Source organism: Bubalus bubalis, chromosome 10 (genome assembly GCF_019923935.1).
Source record: "Bubalus bubalis isolate 160015118507 breed Murrah chromosome 10, NDDB_SH_1, whole genome shotgun sequence".
NCBI classification, from domain to species: domain Eukaryota; kingdom Metazoa; phylum Chordata; class Mammalia; order Artiodactyla; family Bovidae; genus Bubalus; species Bubalus bubalis.
In genome coordinates this window covers 90,859,574-90,881,991 of record NC_059166.1, presented here as the reverse complement: position 1 = coordinate 90,881,991, position 22,418 = coordinate 90,859,574, and the positions used below count along the sequence as shown (strand labels likewise).

Sequence of the window (22,418 nt, the reverse complement as noted above, 5' to 3'; positions counted from 1 at the left end):
TGCTCAGAAGGGATCCACAGAGGACATAATAGAAGTGATGTTCCTTTTTGTGGCCAAGCCAAAGAGGCTTCTGTGCTCTGATATCCTAACCCTTTGAGAAGTAGCTCAGATGGAGAGATGTGGTGGATCGAAGCCGATGGTTATATATTACTTTTAGTGTCTAAATGGTGCCATTTCCAAAACAGGCATCTCAAGAAATGCAAGCTCCAATGTATTTTTCAAGCAACACGATTACATCATTGAATTCTTTGACTATGCTACTGTCTTGAAGCCATCTCTCAACTTCACAGCCACTGTAAGTTGGCATGTTTAATAATGGTCTTAAAGCAGTAAGTTCAGTTTAGTGAAACAGGATGGGAGAGAGTACTTTTAGTGATAGTACTTTTAGTACTTTTCAAAAAATTTAAGCCCAAAGTAGATAAATTACTTTTCCCCTTTAGATATATGGGGCACACAGAATTGTTTCCAAATGACCTTTATCTAATTTATTTTTAAAAACTAGTTTCCAGAATATATTTTCTTCAAAGTATATTTAATAAGTAATATAAGGTAGATATTTAGAAATTAATTGAAGGGTTTAGATGCTAGTCAAAAAATTTCAATTTCAAAATTTCAAATTTGAAGTTTCAAAATTTCAGTTTGATTTTTATGACTAATTTTAGTTCTGTCGAAGATGTAGCATTGAAGATGATCATCTAATCTGGGACTTCTCCAGTAGTCCAGTGGTTAAAACTCTTGCCTTCCAAGTGCAGGGCCGTGGGTTCAATCCCTGACTGGGGAACTAAGGTTCCCCATGTTGCAGGCTGCCCGCAAAAGTTAAAAAATGATCAATTCTGTCTCAGTTTTTTGAGAGAATATTGGCCAAGTTAACATTTATTGGCCAAGTGAATTTTGACAGTCTGCAAGGCATGCTGCTGGGTGGGGCTCACTGAGCAAAGAAGACCCGAGTCCCAGTGCTGGAGTCGGTATTCGTGATGGTGACGAGAATACACACACAGCTGTAATTCAAGGCAGGATAAATGTGTCACGAACACATTCCTTTAGGGATTTAAAACTGGCAAATATTTTCTGCAAAGGGCGAGATAGTAAATATTTTTAGCTTTGCGGGCCACATGGTCTCAGTCACAGCTGTGCAACTCTGACATTGTAACATGAAAGTAGCCAGAGCCACTTGGTAACCAAGGGAGGTGGCCATGTTCCAGTAAAACCTGAAGAGAGACTGGATTTGGTCTTCCTGCCTGCCATAGTTTGCTAGTCCCTGGTTTAAAGAGAAAAGGGTCAGTTCTTGTTGAGCAGATCAAGACAAGTTTTAGAGTTTGCAGGTTGGTGACTGTGGAGATTTGGGGGAAAGAATGTCCTCAGAGAGGGCCCTTTCCTGATACCTTGCCCTGAATGTCGCTCCTTTTCATTTTGCTCAGTATCCTTTTATAATAAACTGGTGATCGAGTGAGGAAAAAAAAAGTTTTAGATAGCTCCTAATTTTAACAATCTTATAATTCAGACAGTTTGAAAGGATAGTTAAAAAGAAATCTGCAGAGATTGTCACTCAGGAATCTGCACATGGTAACATCCAAATGAACAGAGGGACAAAGAGAGTTCAGGGAAGAAGAGCTGGCTGTGGGATGGGGTGGGGGTCATTGGAAGGGGAAGATTTAGGCTCTTGGTTGCAAGATCAGCAGCATTTTCAGTGTTTGGGTGTGTGGGTAGGGAGCGGGGAACAAGATGAGCTGAGACACGCAAGGCGAGAGCTTTGGGTGGCAAGTCAGGGTGCAGTCAGGTGTCAGTGACTGGACCCGGGCAGTGGCTGCAGAGAGCTTATGTCCGGGAGCGGACAGAGAGGAAACAAGAGGCTAAGCTTGGGGATTGCAGAGGGTCCTCCATGTCCCATGTGCTCCATGGGGATTGCAGAGCGTCCTCTGCGTCCCACGTGCTCCACGGGGATTGCAGAGGGTCCTCCGCGTCCCACGTGCTCCACGGGGATTGCAGAGGGTCCTCCGCGTCCCATGTGCTCTACATAGTGAAGAGCTTGGAGCCTCATGAACGTGGGAGGGATGTGGCAAAAGCTGGATTCCAGGGTGACTGGTGGGGTCTGTGTGTGGGAGGAGGGCGGTAGCCCTGGCATGAGGACATCAGGAGCCCCGTGGTAGTGGATGTGGGTGGAGAGCTTGTAAAAGACGTATAGGACTTGGTAGGCATCAGATTCGGAAGGCGGGGAGAGGGATGGGCAATGCACAGATGTTAAGTATTGGAGAACTGTGATATTAGTACAAATGGGAAAGGCAGGATGGTTTCTCAGTTTTAGATGTGTTGAATTTGAGACAACAGGGGTGTGCAGGTAGAAATTTCCTTGAGGGCTTGGAGTTACTGAGCGTGAGTTCCAGAGCCAGGTCAGGATGGCAGCAGGAGTGCTGAGACCTTTGAAGGTAAATGATAACGAGGCTTTGACAAATTCCCCCAATTCGAGAGAGGGAAGGGGAACAAAAAAGGACACTAATACGATCTAGAAACTGGTATGGAGTGAAGGAGGTTATTGTGGAGCCATGGAAGGCAAAAGAAGTGGAGTGGAGGCTGCCTGGAGATACCTCTGAACCTGGAAATTAGGGGACTGCTGATGACTTTTGAGAGTTCAGGTTCATGGGAACAGCACAGACGGAAACCGGATTCAATTAAACTTAAATCCTTTGCTTCTGTTGTTTACCTGAGTTCACAGTGTTTTCTTTTGACAATTAGGTGAAGGTAACCCGTTCTGATGGTCATCAGCTGACTCCTGAAGAAAGAAGAAATAATGTAGTCTTAATGGTGACTCAGAGAAACTATACTGAGTACTGGAGCAGATGGGACACTCGAAATCAGGAAGTAGGGGCTGTCCAGATCATAAATCATACTGTCCCCGCAAATGGAATCTTCAAGATCGAATTCCCAATCCTGGATGATTCCAGCGAGCTACAAGTGAAGGTGCCATCTGTTTCTCATCATTATGTAACTGCAACAACAACATTAAAATTGCAGTCTGGTGGTAGGCACTCAACTTATTGGGAGGTTAAAGTGCACAGGAAGTGGACACATATTTTTATTTAAAAGAGCGGGAGAAAGGATTACAAGGGATTTAATGGCTGTGGCTGAGTTAGACTGAATGCTTCCTTGTAAATTCATTTTGAAGAGCACGGTAAAATAGTGATGGAGAAGCACCCCCAACTCCCAGGCTAGGTGATTTTCAATCATTTGGAATTGTATTTTGGCAGGAGCTGAAAATGAAAGGGGAATTTTATTTTTTTACATTTACACTCCGCTGCTGAACTGAGACTCCTCAGCCATTCCCCTTCCCTCTCTCTGGGTTACTCAGCCCCGCCACAGTGCGGCCTCTCTGAGTTTTCCTCTCCCCAGTGGTGGACTGAGTGAGCTGATTCGGTTGCTTGCTGTGTTGCGGGGAGAAGAAAGGATTCCTTTTCCATTTCCTTCTCTCCTCTCACAGTGTTTCCTGAAAACATACCTTTGTTTTGGAAGTAAGTTAGGACTGTGCTTTTTCCTCTTAGATGATGATGGTGAAGACCGTCTTAACACGTTTTACAGCTATCAGTTTCTTTATAGTATAAGCTACAAAATGATGAAGATCCAATGTCTGGGGAATATATTGTTTGCTGTGTGAAGAAAAGTGAAAGTGAATGTGCCTTTCAGTGATTGTCCAGCCAGGTCACATTCCTTATCCTGAGGCTTCTAAAGATGAAACTTTACGGCTCCCTTTTCTTTTGTTATAGGCCTCTTTTCTCCATAGTGTGAGTAACATGGCAGTTCATGGTATGTTTAAGTCTCCTAGTAAAACCTACATCCAGCTAAAAGTAAAAGATGAAAATATAAAGGTAATGCTTGCAATCATTTGTTAATTATAATATAATTGAACTGTCTTGACATTGATATGTATATATTAATTAAAATTTTTTTTCTAGGTGGGATCACCATTTGAGTTGGTGGTTATTGGCAACAAGCAATTGAAGGAGTTAAGCTACATGGTAATCTCTTTTTAAAAATAATTTCCTTTATTTTTAAATTAATTTTTGGCTGTGCTGGGTCTTCGTTGCTGGGAGGGCCTTTCTCTAGTTGCAGAGAGCAGGGGTTTCTTGTTGTGGCGGCTTCTCTTGCTGCTCAGCACAGGCTCTAGGGTGCATGGACTTCGGTAGTTGAGCACCTGGGTTCAGTAGTTGCAGCTCCCAGATTCTGGAGCACAGGCTCAGTAGTTGCGGTTCACAGGCTTAGTTGCTTCATAGGTTGCAGAATGTTCCCCGACCAGGGATTGAACCCATGTTTCCTGCATTGGCAGGTAGATTCTTTACTACTGAGCCTCCAGGGAAGAAGCCCTGGTAATCTCTTACACAATCTAAATTTATGATCTATTGTAGAATCATCTGAAATAGTGTCTATCTTATGTTTAAACTGAACTTAACTGATTTTTAAAATTCAGCCTCACACTTTAAAAAACATGTCTTAATATATATTATACATGTGCAGGATGTAATATTTATATACATTCTTACAGAGTTTTCTATGTCTAAGTTGTGTATAAATTTACTTTACAAAACTTTGCATTTTATTCCTTTTGCATCATGGAGTATTATGGTATGTTGAATATAGCTCCCTGTGCTATAGAGTAGGTCCTTGTTTATCATCTTACACATGGTAGTTTGCAGCCCAGCCTCTCAGCCCATCCCCATTCTGCCCTCCCTCCCCCTTGGCAACCTCAAGACTCTTCTCTACGTCTGTGAGTCTGTTTCTGTTTCTTTTAAAAATTTTTAAAAAAATTGTTTATTTTTGGCTGTGCTGGGTCTCTGTTGCTGTGCGTGGGCTTTCTGTAGTTCCAGTGAGAGGGGGCTACTGTTCCTTGCAGTTCTTGGGCTTTTCATTATGTTGGCTTCTCTTGTTGTAGAGCCCCGGCTCTAGGTGCCTGGGCTCAGCAGTTGAGGTCGGGCTTAGTTGCTCCTTGGCATGTGGAATCTTCCCAGACCAGGGATCAAACCTGCATGCCTTGCATCGGAAGGCAGATTCTTAACTCTGGACCAGCAGGGTAGTCCTCTGTGTCATATTTTGGATTCCACATAGAAGAGAGATCACATGGTTTTTCTCTTTCTCTTTTTGACTTATTTCACTTATCATACTAGGTGCTTCTGTGTTGCTGTAAATCAGTCTCATTCCTTTTTAAGCTGCCCATTTTATACTGAAATCAAACTATCTTTTTTCTTTACCTATATTTGTATTTCCAACTTAAGATGAATAATGAAACCACCTTGCATTATGTTTAAAATTTATATGTTTATGAGGTAAGCCACACATGTTCATTATGTGTGTGTGTGTTAGTTGCTCAGTCATGTCTGACTCTTTGTGACCCCATGGACTGTACCCCAGAGCCAGGCTCCTTTGTTCATGGGATTCTCCAGGTAAGAATACTGGAGTGGGTAGCCATTCCCTCCTCCAGGGGATCTTCCCCACCCAGGGATTGAACCTGGGTCTCTTGCATTGCAGGCAGATTCTTTACTGTCTGAGCCACCAGGAAGCCCTGTGTTCATTATAGAAAACTGTAAAATGTAAGAAAAAAACCAAAAATTGCTCCTCATAGCCTTGTACTTTTGCTAATCCAGCTCTCTCAGTGGTGCTCTGCATTCCTTAAACTCAGGAATAGATTCTTGTCTGTCAGGTTGCTGTTGCCTCAATTATGGTTACTTTATCTTATCCTTTTCTAATGACCAGCTTATACTCCCTGTGTTAGTCAGGAAAGTTTATTTGTGGTGTGTGTATTCAAAAAGGATTTGACGTTGGCTTAAGTCGAGAATTTGTATGTATGCTTACAGTTATGAAAACATAGCTGATATTGAGATTCTCATTATCTTTAGCATAAAATGAAATTCGTGTACTCTTCTTTTCAGGTAGTGTCCAGGGGACAGTTGGTGGCTGTAGGCAAGCAAAATTCAACAACCTTTTCCTTAATACCAGAAAATTCTTGGGCCCCAAAAGCCTGTATCATTGTGTATTATATTGAAGATGATGGGGAAATTATAAATGATGTTCTGAAAATTCCTGTTCAGCTCGTTTTTAAAAATAAGGTAAGATTTAAGGTAATGATGTTTAAAAACAGAACTTCATATTCATAAAGTCTGCAAAATGTAATATTTCTTTAGAAAAGTATCATTAAAAGAAATTGGTTAGAAATTTATATTTTTTCTAGAACTATGGATAAAACTCTTCATATTTAATTACTATATATCTATTTTCACATGTGGAATGATGGACAATGTGGGTCTTCTGTGTATATTATTATTCTTGGCTTTAAGACTTTAATTCAAATCCACGAGGCCCTCCCAGGATTTTCTAAACAGTGGAGTCGGTATTGCTCTGGCACAGAGTTGTGTGGCCATGTAGAATGTGTATGGTGTTCATACTGGTGTGGCAGTGAAGTGAGGGCTGCAAGAGGGAGTGTGGCCATCTGCAGTGTTGCGGGGAAGCAGAGCTGGGCTTTGGTTTATCCATTTCACCAGCCTGGAGACTAACTCAGGGCAAATTTGCAATAAGCTTGGCTACTTTGCATGTGGAGATCTCTGTGGAGTTTGGTCTCCAAACACAGTAGTGATTTTTTTTTTTCCTACATCCCAGAAATGATATTTAAAAATATTTCTCTATTCCTCCATTCTCATCTCACCTTTGAGAACTCTAAATAGTCTTAGATATATCAGGCACACAGCAGAAGCAACTTAGCGTGCATGCATGCATTGGAGAAGGCAATGGCACCCCACTCCAGTACTCTTGCTGGAAAATCCCATGGACGGAGGAGCCTGGTGGGCTGCAGTCCATGGGGTCGCTAAGAGTCGTACACGACTGAGTGACTTCACTTTCACTTTTCACCTTCATGCATTGGAGAAGGAAATGGCAGCCCACTCCAGTGTTCTTGCCTGGAGAATCCCAGGGACGGGGGAGCCTGGTGGGCTGCCGTCTATGGGGTCGCACAGAGTCGGACACAACTGAAGTGACTTAGTAGCAGCAGCAGCAGTGATTTTTTAATAACCTAAGGTGTATAGCTTGTGTCTGAAACCCCCCTGGGCCCCAACTCTGAAAAGTTACCTAATTGTAAGATTGACAGGTGGAGCTCAGTTATCTCATGAATATTTAAATGGGCCATTGTTCTCACTAAAGGCTGGTGCCTTCTCAGGACCTCTGAAGCAAAATAATCATTATTTTAAAGTAATGATTTGTAGAGTACACTTCTGGTAGCATCTTCTCCCTTAATTTTTAAAAATTTTGGGAAGTAGAGGTCGTGATCCATGTCTTTTTTATTGAGAACTATTGACTCTAATTTTTATTGTCAAAATAGAATACAAACTTATTTTCTGTCTTATGAAAAGAATTAAAAAAAAAACAGTGTTGTATTCTGTTAGTTTCAGAGCACAATTTTAGACTTGAAGTGACTCCATTAATCTGAGAAAGGCAAATTTTAAAGTAGGAGTAAGGCTTAAACCTGGAGGCCTACATCTCTGAAGGTGAGAGCAGGTTCTAAAAAATGTTGCTGTGTAAGAAGCTTTGAGGAAACAGAGTGTATAAATAGCATACTTCCAAGAAACTTCTTAGATATGAGCGATAAGAAATTAGTTTTGGTTGTGTTTGCAAAGATAGTTCTTCAATTTTTATATGATAATGTTTACCACATTTACTCCAAAAGAAATTATATATTTGGAAATAAAATATGTTTAAACACAAGAAAATTAATGAATCTTTGTGTATGTTCAGTAATGACTGTGGAATAAATGGGTGGGATGTAGAGGGCAAGAGATGTAGTTTTAGAAATTGTCTTCATGGAAGTGCAGTTTGGAGCTATGGAGTCACTGAGGTGCAGAGTAAAGAGTGAGAAGTGCAAAGTTTGCATATTATAAGTTCCCCTTTCACCTTATTTAAGACATGAGTGGAGAAGAGTGAACCTGACACAGTGGCTCAAGAGGCGTGTGAAAAAAAGATTGTTAAACAGGCAAGGAAGACTTAAGACTATTGCAGTAGGGGAGAGAGACTGAACTCAACGCTACTGAAACAGAAGGCAGGGAGGTTTTTAAATACTGGGGTGAGTTAATGGAAAAGTACTGGAGGACATTGCGGGAGGGGTTGGTCAATATGAGCAGGCCGTCTATGAGTTTGTAAGTTAGGCTCCTATTCACCCACAGAGACTGGGAGATCAATCAATGCTTGATGATTAACACTTCAAAGTGAAAAAGCTGGCTTAAAACTCAGCATTTAGAAAACTAAGATCATGGCAACCAGTCCCATCACTTCATGGCAAATAGATGGGGAAACAATGGAAACAGCAACGGACTTGATTTTCTTGGGCTCCAAAATCACTGCAGACGGTGACTGCAGCCATGAGATTTAAAGACTCTTGTTCATTGGAAGAAAAGCTATGACAAACCTCAGTAGCATATTAAAAAGCAGAGACATTTCTTTGCTAACAAAGGTCCATATAGTCTAAAAGTTATGGTTTTCCCAGTAATCAAATATGGATGTGAGAGTGTTAGTTGCTCAGTCGTGTCTGACTCTTTGTAACCCCATGGACTGTATAGCCCACCAGGCTCCTCTGTCCATGGGATTCTCCAGGCAAGAATACTGGATTGGGTTGCCATGTCTTTCAGGGGATCTTCCCAACTGAGGGATCAAACCCAGGTCTCCCGCATTGCAGGTGGATTCTTCACTGTCTGAGCCACCTGGGAAGTTGATATATGGTCCAATGGATGTGAGAGTTGGACCATAAAAAATTCTGAGCACCAAAGAATTGATGCTTTCAAACTGTGGTGTTGGAGAAGACTGTTGAGAGTCCCTTGGACTGCAAAGAGATCAAACCAGCCAATCCTAAAGGAAATCAACCCTGAATATTCATTGGAAGGACTGATGCTGAAGCTGAAGCTCCAATACTTTGGCCACTTGAGGCAAAGAGCTAACTTATTGGAAAAGATCCTGATGCTGGGAAGGATTGAAGGCAGGAGGAGAAGGGGACAACAAAGGATGAAATGGTTGGATGGCATCAATGACTCAATGGGCATGAGTTTGAGTAAACTCAGGGAGATGGTGTAGGACAGGGAAGCCCGGGGTGCTGCAGTCCATGGGCTTGGAAAGGGTCAGACATGACTGAGTGACTGAATGACGACACTTCAAAAGGATGACTCCCAGATCTTTGAGAAAGACATTTCTACTGGTAAAACTAGCAGGAAGCTGGGAGAAGGTTTATATCTCAAAGGATCAGAGAAAACATTTACAATTGCAGATTTTCTAAGGAAAGGGAAAGCAGGTGGTTAATGTTAGGTAGAACCCTCTCCAATGTTCAGGTAAGCTGAGGGGTTCATTAAGGCCATGTTAATCAGGTGGTACAGCCACTGGGGCATGGGATTGTTGGAATAGAGGTGGGCAAGGTAAACATTCCTAGGAGGAAGAGGCCTTCTGACAAAGCCATTCGATCCAGCCCTGGGTGAGAGGATTGATGCTCTTTAAGAAGTACCGGTAGGACTATGCTTTGCTGAGGGTTAATGACAGCAAGCTGAGGCAGCCATCGAGGCACAGAGCAGTGGGCCTGACTGGTGTTGGTCTGACGGCCTCCTCCTGGGGAAAGGCACCCCTGCCCAGCACAGGCAGTTCTGTGCATCCCCAGGGGCTCTTACTTGCAGGTGCTCACTTCTGAGTCCAGGGGGTCAACGTGCAGGCACGTTCCTATCCTCACTCATGGATACTGACCCTCCCCACGTATGGCGGACTCTGTCTTCTCTTCAGTACCAGCTAGCAGCTGCGGGGTGGGAGACGGAGAAAGGGAAGAAGAAGGGTAGAGACGTGAAGGCAAACTTTGATATGTACCCCGGTGAGCGGTCCCATGACTTGAGAACACTGGGAGTGAAGGTTGTTTTTACTCCTTTCGCTGGAGAAGACTTGGGTATGGTTTTGGAATGTGCCTGAGCCAACAGAAGTGTAGACTCTTCGTTAGATTTTGTCATTGATCTGCTATTGATAAGACATGAAATGCTTCAAAAAAGTGTATTATATCAATACTGCTTTTTCACTTTCTCAGATACAGCTGTTTTGGAGTAAAGCCAATGCTGAACCATCTGAGAAAGTCTCTCTCAGGATCTCTGTGACGCAGCCAGATTCAACAGTTGGTATTGTAGCTGTCGATAAGAGTGTGAATCTGATGAATGTCTCAAATGATATTACAATGGAAAATGTGAGTTTAGCCATTTTTTTATTACAAAAATACACATTGAAAGAGAAAAAAAGAGGAACTTTACTGTGTTACTTCCAAGTTTTAAAGGAAATTTCATTTTTCAAGTATAAGTCAGTAATAGTAAAGCTTCTGAATGAAGAGATCTGCATTCCAATTGTCATGTTGGGAAGAGTCTGTTGTGGTCAACTGTCTTTGCCGTCTTACACGAAAATTGTCACCTAGAGTTTCCCCTCACTTTCAAACTATATTTTAACTGAAGACACTTGAGAAAGTACTAGGAATTGGACTTGCACATTTATGAATGACACTGGAGAGAGCTTTAGGTAATTGTAAAATGCTTTCTATTTGGGTTATACATGATGGTTATAAATAATTACAGTCCTCACTGAATCAGGAATTTGCAGTATGTTGAGGGAGTGAAATCATGTTAATCTTCAGAAAACGTACAAGTCAAGAAATATATGAACATCTAGTGTTATATCAGCTAATCCCCTATTCATCAGTCATTTAATTTTTATTTGTAAGTCCTTTATATATCCTTGGCAGTGGAAATGCAGACTGCATGAACTATATCCATTGATTGATTAACTACAGCGATTAATAGCACTTCAGGAAGAAAGATATATGTGTATAGGCTAGTTTGGACATATTGTTGTAAAATCAGTCCATTTGAGAAAAATTATGTATTTTTCCTCAACCTACCCAGCAAATTTTTCTCATTTTCTTTAAAAGAAAAAAAAAAACCTTTAAAACCCATCGGTCACTTTTTTTCTCTTGACTTTACTTAAATTCATTTATTCTAAAAAATCTATAGCATTTTGCACTTGATTTAACTGATGATAATACCTTTCATTTTACAACTTGCTAAATATCTTAATAAATACATTATTTAATTTTTTCTTCCATATATATGTGGACACACAGGAACACACACACATGTGCTCTCCCTGAGTCTCTGTATCTCACTGTGCATTTACATTAAATCCTCTCATATATAAGATTGCTATCCCAGCTTTCTTTTGTTTCACACTTGACTGGTATGTTTTTCCGTCTTTTTATTTTCAACCTTCTGTAAGTTTTTAAGTATATCTTGTAGACAGTATATTATTGTATTTTGCTTTTTTTAAAAAAATCTAATCTGACAGTATCTTAATAAACTTATTTAACCCATTTACAAATTAGTCCTTGTTCTAATTAGGACTTGTTTCTGCTTTTTAATTTGATAATTTAGACTATTTCCTTTTTGTTTCTTTTCATTCTTCTCTCCATGGTTTTGGAAGTTACACATCCTATTTTTGTTCCCATGATAGATGTCCTTATCTCATGAATTGTGCTCATATTTTTTTATCCTTATTGCTTTTCTTTTGTATCTTTATCTGACAAGTCAAGCATTTTGGTGTGCCCTCATATTCTTACACATCCTTTTTGTCGCTCCCTGTCCCCATCTCCTTCCCCAGCCCTGGCCAGATCATATTGCTGTTGTGTAGAATTTTAGTTCTTTGTCATGATGAATTGCCTGTTCAGTCTATGCTGTCCCTTAATTTTTTGATTATGGAAATTATTTCTTCCTGTAGTTCCTCTTCTTTCCATTTCTTCTCCTTTTCAGAGATTGGCAGAGATTAGCGCTTCTACTTTTTTTCCTCCATATTTCTTAGCTTTTTGTTTTATGCTTTTTTGTCTCTTTCGTCTCTCTTGTCTGTATTTATTTGGGTGAGTTCCTCAGTTGAGTCTTTCAGTTGGTAGATACTCTACTTTTATATCAGCTATTATATTGTTAATTATTATTTTCATCCTTGTTTTATATTGCTAATATTTTCTCTTGTCTGTATTTACTATGTTTATTTTAAATTCTTGACCTGACTTTTCACTATTCAGCTCACATGCTGTATGTTGTCCAGTTGGATATCTTTTATGGAAACTATACTTGTTGAATATAGTTTGGTTATCTAGTTGGATATCTAGTTGATTTGGCAGCTGTTCTGTCTGTTGGGGAAGGCTGAACACCAAGCTCCAACCTGTGTAACTCTTGTCAGTTTAAAGAGAGGGGACGGGTTGAGCTTCAGGGACTGGAGAACTACTCTTGATTCTCTCTGTGTGCTGCCCCCTTCCACTCAGTGGTTCATTTTTAAGCTCCTCGGGATAAGCAGCCCAGGAAGAGGTAGTCTCCCTTGGTGATGACCCACCAGCTTGGAGGGGTGGGAGGAGGCGGGGAGGAAAAGTGAATTCTTGAAGGCCAGGGGTCTGTCAAAATGTTTCCTGGTTCTTTCCCACCAGAAGGGCAGAGGTGCTGACTTGGTATTATCCTGGCCATTATTATCCTGGTATTATCAGCGGACTGCCTGCCTGCTGCCTGCTGGTTTGGGCAGTGAATTGCCAGGAATGATTGTCCTAAGGCTACCTCCTGAAGAGAAGCACAAGTAGAATTTAAAAGCCTCTTCCAGACTGCTGCGTGTATCAGTTTTCTGCCATCTGCTTCCTCCAACACCCCAACTGGAGATACCCTTTGCTCTTCTGAGGGTTTTCTTGTTCTACTCATATAAGTTTCTTGCTTGCTTTTCATATTTCTCTAGTGTTGGCTCTAGAGGAAGGAGTCAGGAGCCTATGATAATGGACCATTTTCCTTTCTTTCATTTTTGTTAAATTTATAGGTGTTGTCCAGAGACTTGTCAATGCCTTGGAATGATTTAAGTGTCTCAGATCTTCCAGGACTAATCTATAGATAGCAGACTTCCCTTGCTGCAGCTTTCTCACTGAACCAGTGAGAACAAGAGCATCTCTCTTCCTTATACAAGAGATGCTTCTTCCTAGATAATTCCATTGATTCACACCTGCATTGCACAGATAGGTCTTCTGTGGCAGAGTTTGAGTTATGGAATGAAAAACTTTCCTCTCTATCCTGTCTGGCTCTGGCTTCATTGACTGTAGTTGGGCTAACTGTACTGGCCAGCTTGTTGAGATACTATGAAATTTTCTGTTTTCTCATTCTGTTGCTTTCTTCTTGATGCCTATTCTAGCATCGTGTTTCCTTACCATGGGTGTAGCAGTGCTGTTTTCAGTAAAGCAGAAGCAATGGTTTGGGTGTTTAATGTTAAACTTGATATGTTTTTAAGCTTAGAATCTTCCATAATTCTTTTCCCTGTCTTAATTTCCCAATCTTAATGCTAATGTAATTGAGGTAAATGTATCAAAATAGTTACCAAAAGGTTATAATATCCTAACTTTTTTTTTAGCCATAGTAAAATATATATAACATGAAATTTCCCATTTTAACCATTTTTAAAAGTATAGTTCAGTGGCATTAATTATTCGTAATATTGTACAACCATCATCACTGTTTATTTCCAAAATTTTCATCATTCTAAATAGAGCCTCTGTGACCCTGAAGCAATAACTCTTCATTACCTCCTTCCCTTTGCAACACGGGTAACCTCTAATCAAATTCTGATCTTATGAATTTGCTTATTCTAGATACTTCACATGAGTGGGATCACGCAATATTTGTCCTTTTGTATCTGCTTTATTTCACTTAGAAAAATGTTTTTTTAATTTATTTTTAGTTGAAGGATAATTTTTAACAACGTTGTGTTGGTTTCTGCTGTACAACAACATGAATCAGCCATAGGTGTACATGTGTTCCCTGCCTCCTGAACCTCCCTCCCACCGCAGCCCCCCGTCCACCCCTCTAGGTCATCACAGAGCACTTGGTTAAGCTCCCTGTGTTACACAGCAGCTTCCCACTAGCTATCTGTTTTACACATGGTTATGTGTATGTTTCAAAGCTACTCTTTCAGTTTATCCCACCCTCACCTTTCCCCACTGTGTCTACAAATCTGTTTTCTGTGTCTGCATCTCTATTCCTGCTCTGCAAATGGGTTCATCAGTAGCATTTTTCTAGATTTCATAAATACGCATTAATTAATTTTTCTCTTTCTGACTTAACTTTACTCTGTATAACTGGCTCTAGGTTCGTCCGCCTTGCTAGAACTGACTCAGATTTCTTAACTGATATTTTTTGAGGTCTTTGTTAACCATCATGTTGACCCTATTTATCTTTGTCAAAAGTATGAGTCATTTTTAATGCTGATCTCTATGTGTTGGCTTTGTCAACAAGCCCACACTTCTTAGGAACTCTTGATTACTGAACAGAATAAAAATAAGTTTAAAGAAAAAGTGTATTTTTGGCTGATTGAATTATAAACATGGCATTGACATATTCATTATTTCTCCATTTGTGTCATTTTCAAATTTGATAAGCATATGGTCTATTTGATGTAGCACATTTGATAAGCATGTGTACCTGTCTGTTATTCACAGTACATATCAGAAATGTTGAGAGGGCAGAGCACACTGATATGAATGCTTTCATTCTGTATATTTTATCTTCTTCTTAGGTGGTCCATGAATTGGAACTTTATAACACAGGATATTATTTAGGCATGTTCATGAATTCTTTTGCAGTCTTTCAGGTATGTTGAGTTTGCTATATAATTTGAAAAGATATTAATATATTTACTGCTGCAAAACTAATTTCAGAATTAATGATCTGAATTATGAAATGTTAACCTCTTAAATGTGTTGCTGAAGTGCAGTGTGTTATATAAGTGTAATTTGAAACTGAAAGATGATCATCCTTCTAGTCTTAAAAGCAAATGAGTAAATTCATCATTAGAGAAATAATGGAATTACCATTAAACAAGTAATTTCTTTCTTTTACATCACTTTCCTTGACTTTGAAATAGCTCTTTCTGCATGTGAGAGTGTGTGTTTGTGTGCTTGTGTGCGTCTCTGTGTGTCTTGTTGTGAGAGACTGTAAACTCATGTATGTATTTAAACTCTCAAAAATGAGCAAGAGTTAAAAAAGCAAAGGGAGGTATTTTCACATGCAACACGAAAACAAAACAGCAAGAGTGAATTAGAGGTAGAGGCAACTGACAATTTAGAGGGCATTTGTTTAAAAGTTTATTTATTTTAAAAGAAGATTAAATGATTCTTTCTAGGAGTGTGGCCTCTGGGTATTGACGGATGCAAACCTTGTGAAGGATTACATTGATGGCGTTTGTAAGTGAAATCTGGCCAAGTGCTTTTTAAGTAATTAAGTCTTTCATCTCAGGTATTTATAGTTACTTATGTAAGTATGCATACATTCTGGTTGAATATGGATATTGTAATTTTCATTTTCTGTTCTCTTATCCTATAGTGTTTGGAGTTTAATGTACTTGGAAGTACATCTGGGCCACGACATGGAGTGTTCTTCAGCTCCTGTGTAGATCTTTCTAATGATTACTTTCCATTTTCTCTCTGTAACTTTTTGACATGGTTATATTTCTGGACATATTGAAAGATCTTATGCCTCCAATTTGTATTGTAAACTGTGATGTTACTTTGGAATTAGTCAAAAGGAGGCAACATGTTTTTGAAACATTTCTGTTCTCTAGCTTTTTATTGTTCACCTAAAAAATAGCCCAGATGCCATGAAGTATGCTGTACACACACACACACACACACACACACACACACAATCACACATACACATCTCCTCTTGCGTTCTTCCTAGGCAGGATCACATCGCACATCCCCGTTCCCTGGATTGCTAAGTAGAGTTGACCACCCAACTAATTAAAGGATGTGCTTTAAGGAAAATTCATAAAGCATTTTACTTGAATTTTCATTTTAACTTCTTTTAAGAAATTAACTGATTGATTAGACTGTGTCGGGTCTTAGTTGCACTATGCGGGGTCTTCGTCACGACATGTGGGATCCTTTGTGTGGTGCAAGGACTCTCTAGCTGTGTCGCGCGGCCTCGGTAGTTGTGGTGTGGGGGCTTAGTTGCTCCATAGCATGTGGGATCTTAGTTCCTGGACCAGGGATCGAACTCCTGTCCCCCGCATAGCAAGGTGGATTCTTAGCCACTGGACCACCAGGGAGGTCCCCATAAAATATTTTGACTGAAGGAAATGAGAATGATTAATTCTAGAAGCTGTTCTCACTTCTTTCAGGTAAAATGATACGAAATCATCTCAAAAGACTACAGAACTATCATAGTTGCTATCCACGAATTTCTACCCCACGTTCCCCCACTAAACTCTAGACTCTCCATTTTAGGGTTGGTTCTTAACACTGTAGGACACCTGAGCCTCTGTCCTGAAGTTTTAAGAACAATTTTGTAGTCTTAAAGATTTTATGAAGTCATTATGATCTCTGTGATTAAAGACACATGGCACTTTTAGCTTTCTTCATATAATCATTTATCCTAGACAGCCTTCCAGCCAATCTGATTTTCCATGCTCTCTCTGTTGGTCTCAGCTTTTACCCATCTTTGTTTATGTTTACTTATCAAATCTGGTGCTCACTACCATACTCATTCTATTGTTAGTAACACTCATTGTAATCTTTACCTTTTCTGAGAACCTTCTACCTTTTCACTCTAACAGAAGAAACCTGATACTTCTACTGGTATATTATGTTCCTGGAAACCTTCAAGTAATTGACATTCATTTTTCTGCCTCTCTTCTGGTTCATGGTCTGAAGGTGCATGTTGTTGTGTAGTCGCTAAGGCATGTCTGACTCTTTTTGGGACCCCATGGACTATAGCCTGCCAGGCTCCTGTGTGCATGGAATTTCCCAGGCAAGAAGACTGGAATGGGTTGCCATTTCCTTCTCCAGGGCATCTTCCTGACCCAGGGATCGAACCCACATCCATCTCCTGCATTGGCAGGTGAATTCTTTACCATTGAGCCGCCAGGGAAGCCCCCCACCCCCAGTAGGTGTATAGAGTTCAGTATTTTTTTGGCTACTTCAAGACCGCTGTTCAGCAGTCCTCAGTTAAAAGCCCCTTATCATTTGAAACTCAAAAATTTCAATCACATATCCTTTAATGAACATTCAGTCACCTACTTTCCCTTTCCCTCTGTCTATATTAATGACTCTCACGGAAGATTCAGAGTCTGACTACTTTGTCTTCTTGGGGGATTTGAATGTGTGGGTGGCCCTCTACTGTGCATTGTCATAGGAACATCACCATGGCAACAGTAGTCGTATGGTCACGTCATCACCTACCATGGATCTACCCCTAACATTTCAAATGCCTGTCCTTCTACTTTGTATGTGCCCTCACTCCCCTAATTCTTTTAAGTGTCTTCTTTGGTTTTGACCGCTCCTGGTTATTTCTGGTCACTGACTCCTTCTGCCCATATTTGCCCCTAGTACCTGGACCATGGGCTTCCCAGGTGGCTCAGTGGTAAAGAAACTGCCTGCCAATGCAGGAGATGCAGGTTTGATCCCTGGATAGGGAAGATACCATGGAGAAGGAAATGGCAACCCATTCCAGTATTCTGGTCTGGGAAATCCCATGGAGAGAGGAGCCTGGTGGGCTACGGTTCATGGGGTTGCCAAAGAGCTGGAACACGACTAAACAACAACACAACAGCAACAACCTGGACCACGTGGTCAGTCAGTTTGGTAGAATTCTTCCCTAGTCCCTGGTCCTTCCATGACATCTTCCCCATTAAATTCAACTCTGGAACAACTTGATTGTTTATCTTACCCCTCCTGATTGTGCACCCTGATGCCCCACAAATACCTTAAATTCTATATGTCACAAACCGTTGCTCTTCCCTAATATGATTTGACTGATATATGAGCCCTTGAGTTGATACGATTCCATATATCTGTTAATGAAATCATCATCTACCTACATGTTTGCATCAGAAACCCAAAATGCATCCTTGGTTCCTTCCTCTCTGCCAGATGCAGAACAGCATAGTGACTAAGAAAGGAATTTACCAAGAAATACTTCTGACTTTCAACCCTGGCTTTATGACACTGAGAAAATTCATTAAGCTCCCTAAACCTCAGGTTTCTCCTTGAATTATAAGCACTAATAATACTGCCTCTACTACAGGGCTGTTCGGAGTTTAAATCTAGAAGCATGCAAAGTGCCTCGCACTTGTTTGGTACTCAGAAATCTGCAATTACCTATAATCAGTAGATGATACTCATATGTGCCTGGCATGTAGGAAGCAATGGAAGTTCAAGCTTGGTCTAGTAGGGCAAACCACGGAGAAGGCAATGGCACCCCACTCCAGTACTCTTGCCTGGAAAATCCCATGGATGGAGGAGCCTGGTAGGCTGCAGTCCATGGGGTCGCTAAGAGTCGGACACAACTGAGCGACTTCACTTTCACTTTTCACTTTCATGCATTGGAGAAGGAAATGGCAACCCACTCCAGTATTCTTGCCTGGAGAATCCCAGGGACAGGGGAGCCTGGTGGCTGCCGTCTATGGGGTCACACAGAGTCAGACACGACTGAAGTGACTTAGCATAGCATAGCATAGTAGGGCAAACCAACACACAGGTAGAAGAGTGTGCTGAGGGGTGTGATGGGGAGGGAGAGTGCGGTGGGCACACACAAAGCTCATCCAACTGGGAGGCCGAGCAGAGTTATCTTAAGGCTGTCCTTCCTCTCCTCTGCTGGGCCCTGGCTCTTGGGCAGTGCGGGAACCTTCTGTTCCTCCTTTATCCATTCCCCCATCTCTAAACCCTCTCACTGAGACCAGAGTTACCATTATAAAACATGGAGTAGATCATGTTTCTAATTTAAAACCTTCAGTAGATCATCACTGCTTGAAGGATCAAGCCCAAGTCCTTTAGCATGGGATAATTGATATTTTAAAATCTGGACCCAGGCATTCTTTCTGTTCTCATTTTATGCCACTCTCCCCTAATAAGCACTGTCATATTCTGGACATGCCTTTGTACTTAGCTTACTTTTCTTTCCTCCTCTTGTATGGGATACTCTTTATCTGAAGATGTAAGGAAAATGTAATGCAATAAACAACACAAGATGGATTTTTTTTTTTCTAGCCGTACCCTCTTCATTATTCAGTTTCTGTGTAAAATCAGCTGTTCTCTGCATGGTAGACGTTTCGCCTGAGTGGACTATCACTCATGTATTTGTTTGCCTTCTCTGTAGACAGTGGGTGGAGCTCACTGCATTCATCTTTGAATCTTTGGTAACTTCTTCAGTATAATTTTATTTTTTAACATTTTGTTTTGAAATAGTTTTAGGCTTATAAAAAGTTGAAAGAATAGAGATAGGTGATCCAGTATCTGTGTATCAATGTGACTGTTTTGTAAGAAAAAAAGCTAATAAGCTGGATTTTTGTAGCAGCAGCAGTGGCAGGTATAGCCAAAGGCATTCAGCACTAGGAATCTAAGAAGAGAATAGCAGAATTGGAGGTAACATTTAAAAATGGGATTTAATGTATTTTTTTGCAGCTGAACTGCAAGTAGTTTTTTAGGTATTGGTTGTAGGGCCAGAGAACTTTTTTCCCAGCTCTGCCATAAGTGACCATGTGGCTTGGGGTAAGTCACATGACTTCTGTGGGTCTCGGGTGGTAAATGAGAAGGATTGGAGAAGATAAACTGTAAAGGCCTTGTCAGCTGAGAGATGCTGTAATTCTGTGGACTAGGTTTATGAACATTATCTACCGTGACTTTCCCCTAACACTTGTCAATGTTTATTTTTAGATGACAGCGTAGAGTTGGCTGAGAGGTTTGTGGACGAAAATGAAGGCTACTTGGTAGATCTTCATGACTTTTCTCTGGGTAGCAGCCCACATGTGCGAAAGCATTTTCCAGAGACTTGGATTTGGCTAGACACCAACATGGGGTACAGATTAAAGTTCTTTGTCTGAATATATTTTGTTTGGTCTTAGTTTTAAGTAAGTTTTGCCTTCTTTCTAATGTTTCAGTGTAAACTTAGTGTGATAAAGAACTAAATAGACCAAGAGTTTTTAAAGAATGATATTAATTGTATCTCAGTTCAGTTCAGTCGCTCAGTCGTGTCCGACTCTTTGCAACCCCATGAATCGCAGCACGCCAGGCCTCCCTGTTCATCACCAACTCCCGGAGTTCACTGAGACTCAGGTCCATCGAGTCAGTGATGCCATCCAGCCATCTCATCCTCTGTCGTCCCCTTCTCCTCCTGCCCCCAATCCCTCCCAGCATCAGAGTCTTTTCCAATGAGTCAACTCTTCTCATGAGGTGGCCAAAGTACTGGAGTTTCAGCTTTAGCATCATTCCTTCCAAAGAAATCCCAGGGCTCATCTCCTTAATAATGGACTGGTTGGATCTCCTTGCAGTCCAAGGGACTCTCAAGAGTCTTCTCCAACACCACGGTTCAAAAGCATCAATTCTTTGGCGCTCAGCCTTCTTCACAGTCCAACTCTCACATCCATACATGACCACAGGAAAAACCATAGCCTTGAGTAGACGGACCTTTGTTGGCAAAGTAATGTCTCTGCTTTTGAATATGCTATCTAGGTTGGTCATAACTTTTCTTCCAAGGAATAAGCGTCTTTTAATTTCATGGCTGCAGTCACCATCTGCATCTGTATCTAAATATAGTATTTAATTGGAGAAGGAAATGGCAACCCAATCCACTATTCTTGCCTGGAAAATCCTTTGGACGGAGGAGCCTGGTGGGCTATAGTGTGTGGGGTCACAGAGAGTTGAACACAGCTGAGCAACTGAACACACGCATGCATAGTATTTAATACAGCTGTATGCGAATCGTGACAGTAAGAGTATCATCAAGAAGAAGACAGGCCTTTTCTAAAGAAGGATGATTTTAATTTCCCTGAAGTCGCATGGCTCTCACTAGGGGAAGACTGCTGGGAGTTCCTTTGTTGCTTGGGGTGGGAAGCACTCAGGATTGTCCCTTCTGCCTTGTGTTGCCCCATTAAACATCCCTGTGAATCACAGGCAGAAGAGGTGTGGGTATTGAAAAGAATTCAGCTTAGCTAACAAACTCTGTGCTACCTGGCGTGATGACTCAACAAGTAAATCATGAAATCTGCATATAGTGTGAGTCAGCTATTTATGGAAACTTGAAATAAGACACGAGTCACACCTCCAAAAACAAATAAGAGCATTGACAAGAATACAGAGGGAAACTTTTATGCATATTGAGAGAGACAAATGGGAGTTAAATTTGGAAAAGGGTATTTATTATCTATATAAAATTTTTGAAAATGATGCTTGTCTTGAAGATATAAATATTGTAGAAAGATTTTTATTGGAATATGGATCAGTTTGGAGTGTTATGACCTTATTATGACCTGTTCCTTGAGAACTTGGAATGTATTATTTTATGCTTAAATCTTTAAAAATATCTAGATACATATATTATTTGGAAAATTAAAATTTCCCAAAACATGAAAATTCTTCCAAACCATGGTTTAGGTTATGTTGGCCTATTTTGAAGTGTGTCTGTTCTTGGTTTTGTGACTTTTATGTTTATCTTGACTTCAGTTCCAGGATTTACCAAGAATTCGAAGTTACTGTGCCTGATTCTATCACTTCTTGGGTTGCAACGGCTTTTGTGATCTCTGAGGACTTAGGTCTTGGACTAACAACTGCTGCAGTGGAGGTAGTATACCAAAGAGCTGCTTATAGATGGAACAATGCCACGAAGCAAAGAGAGCGTCAGCTCCTCAATGGGTTTTAAAAAAGTGATTGCTTATGACGTTGATCATAGTTTGGACATTTCTTGGTGTTTCCTTTTTGTTCTTCATCTGTTTTACATTTTCAAGTGTGAACTGTATTAAACTGTTAACTGTGCTAGCTCTGTATTGAGATTTGGATAGTAAGTTTATTATTGACTGAGTCCAATGACTTCCAAAGGCCAGAAGAGAGAGAATGTCCTCTTTAAAGACGAGCAGAACTCAGAATGTCCCCTAGTAAACATTCCTTCACAACTCTTTGGTCAAATTATATCCCATGTCACTTCCTAAACCATCACTGACAAGAGGAATATAATGACTGTGATGGGTCTTAGACCAGTAGCTTTCAGCTCTGTCATATCTGAAGCTGGTTTTTAAAAACAGATATTTTGTTTTGTCCCTCAACCATCTATGCAAATGAAATGCATAGAAAATTTAATATACCTTCATACTTAATTAAAACAATCAATAAGATGTCCTAAGTGAAATACCAAGGAGAAATAAAAGGAAAGTAATGTATAATAAAATAATATACTTTTTAGTATGTAAGTGGGCAGGCATAGTTGCATGAGAAAGCCTAGTAACATATTTGAATATTTATGCAGTATATAGAATCACCTTGTGTGCAACAGCTGCAAAATGCAGTTTGATATACATGTATTGTTCTAGCAATGCAAAAACCTTGAGTG

At 40.5% G+C, this 22,418-nt stretch overlaps 1 protein-coding gene across 2 annotated transcripts in view; it reads left to right on the top strand.

The window, feature by feature from the left end:
• Positions 1-22,418, top strand: part of CD109 (CD109 molecule) — a 137,041-nt gene that overhangs the window by 73,245 nt on the left and 41,378 nt on the right. For both annotated transcript variants that reach the window (XM_025294874.3, XM_044924508.2), the window contains 10 exons: positions 186-295; positions 2,731-2,955; positions 3,756-3,857; positions 3,945-4,007; positions 5,913-6,089; positions 10,073-10,225; positions 14,617-14,691; positions 15,223-15,283; positions 19,754-19,895; positions 21,539-21,656. In XM_025294874.3, the coding sequence (XP_025150659.2) occupies positions 186-295; positions 2,731-2,955; positions 3,756-3,857; positions 3,945-4,007; positions 5,913-6,089; positions 10,073-10,225; positions 14,617-14,691; positions 15,223-15,283; positions 19,754-19,895; positions 21,539-21,656 (1,226 nt within the window). The remainder of the gene's footprint in view (positions 1-185; positions 296-2,730; positions 2,956-3,755; positions 3,858-3,944; positions 4,008-5,912; positions 6,090-10,072; positions 10,226-14,616; positions 14,692-15,222; positions 15,284-19,753; positions 19,896-21,538; positions 21,657-22,418) is intronic.